Source organism: Cyphomyrmex costatus, unplaced genomic scaffold (assembly GCF_001594065.2).
Source record: "Cyphomyrmex costatus isolate MS0001 unplaced genomic scaffold, Ccosl1.0 scaffold446, whole genome shotgun sequence".
Taxonomy (NCBI): Eukaryota; Metazoa; Arthropoda; class Insecta; order Hymenoptera; family Formicidae; genus Cyphomyrmex; species Cyphomyrmex costatus.
In genome coordinates, this window is record NW_017278705.1 from 82638 (window position 1) to 85686 (window position 3049).

Below are 3049 nucleotides of genomic sequence, written 5' to 3' on the forward strand. Positions count from 1 at the left end.
CTCTCCCTCCCTCTCCCTCCCTTTCCCTCTCTCTCTCTCTCTACTTCCCTTTACAGATAATTCTTATTTTACTTACTTTAAATAATTAATTTTATTTACAAATTGTTCCTATCTGATATTGACTAAACAGGGAATGACTTCATCGCAATTCTTGAATTATATATACTAGAGCAATCGTGTATATGGATCGACATATCCATAGATATTAATTTTTCTATATAGACATTAAAATTATACACTATACAATATAAATGCCGCAATAGTACATTTATACAGAATGTTGTAAATTCAAGAAGCGGCTTTTAAGTTTTTTATCCAATTCCAAATAGATTTTTCCTAAAAAGAATGTATTATAGAGGTAATCAATTTTTAAATCGTAAATCTATTCATTTAAATAAATATAACCATACTTGTTTAAATCCGTGAAATATATTTACAATTAGAAAAATGTGTTACAAAAATTCGTTTAACCAAAATTACTAATAACACGATAGTATTAAATTTGTATATATTTCCGATAGTTCAAATATTCTTTTTCGCGAAAAGTGATATTTTTCTTTCTTATGATAATTTCTTTCTTAATCTAATCAGACAAATTTAACTGTTATCACAAATCCTATAATCTGTTACTTCTCGTTATGCACTAATTTAGTTCTCAAAAGAATAGCCAGCTGTTAGAATATCATCTTCAATCGGCAGTTTTCGTTGTCACTTACTGTGAACAGTAGTAGTCCTCCTCTTGATTTCGACCTGATCAACGATGCCATCGCTCTCTTTATCTTGATGGGCGGTCATATGTCTAGTGAGATGATGCCTCTCACGAAAGCTCTCATCGCAAACGGGACATCTGAGCTTTTCCTCTCTCCTCCTCCTTGCCGCCTCGCTCGAACTCTCACTCTTGTGGTGAGAGCGCATGTGATAGACTAGATCGGAAGTCATACGGAACGACAGATTGCACTTGGCACAGACGTTTTGCGCCGGTAAAGTCAGAGCAGCAAGCGACGGTGGTAAAAGACCGGCCACCCCGGCAGCCGTAGCCAGAAATCTCGGCCTAGCGAGAGCATCCGCCATCGGTGGAAATACGGAGATGGGATTATAGGAAAGGTTGGGATAGACTGGCGGAATATCCGGTCGAAAAGTAGGTACCTTTGGACTGGGAATCTTAGGTGGTTGAGCGATCTGAGGAATTTTTAGGTTCTCCAATAATCCCGTCTGACCAGTCTCTGCTCCCATAGTCAAAAAGGGATACGCCATCTTGGTGGGAAATGGTGCATACTTGTAACTCGTTGCACTCGGCAACGACACCACCGGCGGACTGACGCTACTCTGATAACTCGCACGATCATCCGGAGATATCGACGATCTCGGCGATGCTTGGCCATCATCGTTGAAGCCGTTTCGTTGCCCGACTAGATTTACCTTCGTGAAGGCACTGCGCTCTCCATGACGATCAGTTACGCAAGATATGCCAGTTTCGTAAACTTTCGTGCAGGCTAATACCGAAGAATCCGTCGATTCGGGACAAGTGAGCATAGACTGATGATGACCATGAACGAATGTAGGCGGACTCGGAGTTTTCTGAAGTCGACCACCGGTCGGCGCATACCTCCTTCTGTCAGAATCTGGGGAGAGCCCCGGTAAAGTTGGCGTCAAGGTTCTAGGCGATACATATGGTGGACTTAGCGAATTCTCAGTACAATGCAGCAATCTTCTTCGATCTGAACCACCAGACTCGTTGTCGTAATGTTTGATGGTAAGATTCTGCGGCAATCTGTCAATATCCAGAACGTTATCGATGGAGATATCGTCTCGTAGACGATCCTTCCGACTGGTTACTAGTCGCAATTTTTCATTTTGTCGACGCGCCAAGTTCTCATCGGGTGCCACGAGAAAAGCGACGTCGAAGGAGCGCTTGCTAGCTCGTTGAAGGGGATACGAAGCGTCGGGTGTAACGTCGCTGATGGACGCAGGGCACGCCGACGTTAGTACCGTCGTGGCCGGCGTCGAGGTCGCGGGGGTGGCACGGTCGATGCCACCCGTACGATCTTCCATTGTCATCCTGCTCGCTCCGGATGATTGACCTACGACAATGACAATAAGTGGACAGTGAGTGCTAATATTGCAACGATGCGAAGTGATTGATAACCAAAATTCGATATACTCGGCCCAGATGTCCTACATTCGAAATCAAAACAAAGCAAGGTTTGTCGTCGAAATAGTTAAAAATGTTAAGACAATGTTTTATATACACGTAACATAAAGAAAGATCTTCACATCTAAAAATATATATTTTTTTGAAAAGATATATTCTTACAATTGTCATTATGAAAATTAAAATGATACAAGCAATAAAAGTACATAACTTTAAAAGCATTAATTAAAATATGCTACTATTAATTTTATTTTAGAAAGATATATTGATAAACCTCTTTATTATAGATTATGAAATAATATACAATCTATATATTATATGATATATAATTTGTATAAAATCATCAAAAAAATTTCGATTAAAAAACTTCTTTTGTTTATACTTTATAGCAAAACATGTGAAAAATTCTTATAGTACAAGAACATATTAATCATATAATTAGAACATCTATTATTTAATTTTTGCTATTGATATATCATATAATTTATTTTTATAATATGTTTTTAAATATGTAATTATTTTGTATTTATCTCTCAAATTGATTCTATTAAAAATTTCATTAATATATAAACAAGAACAATAATACGACAATTAATCAACTATCCGTAATGACAATGCAAGTTAGAATATTATCTTAAAAGTAATAAAAAGCGCTTTTTAAAAATTAAAATTCTTTATAACTTATTTATCCTCTTATTAACTTTGTATATCATATAAGTAACAGAATAGTATCTATTACTTACCGGATTACGATGACAAGTGTTTTTCTTCTAATTACGCGGTCTACAAGCTATACTAGTTGGACCACGTTTCCCATACCTCAAGACAGATCTTCTCTAAAACATCAGATTGCACTTTTTCTCACAAGGCTATTTTGTCGAAACCGATTTTCACAAA

General features: G+C 37.4%; 1 protein-coding gene across 1 annotated transcript; it reads right to left on the reverse strand.

Moving 5' to 3' along the window:
• Positions 1-708: 708 nt before the first annotated feature.
• On the reverse strand, positions 709-2058 carry LOC108777577 (uncharacterized). The gene has a single exon (XM_018544501.1). It carries the CDS (start codon positions 2056-2058, stop codon positions 709-711), a length of 1350 nt encoding a protein of 449 aa, XP_018400003.1.
• Between the last annotated feature and the right edge of the window lie 991 nt (positions 2059-3049).

Coding starts and splice junctions, on each gene's coding strand:
- LOC108777577 (XM_018544501.1), bottom strand. CDS start 2,058: ATGACAATGGAAGATCGTACGGGTGGCATCGACCGTGCCACCCCCGCG.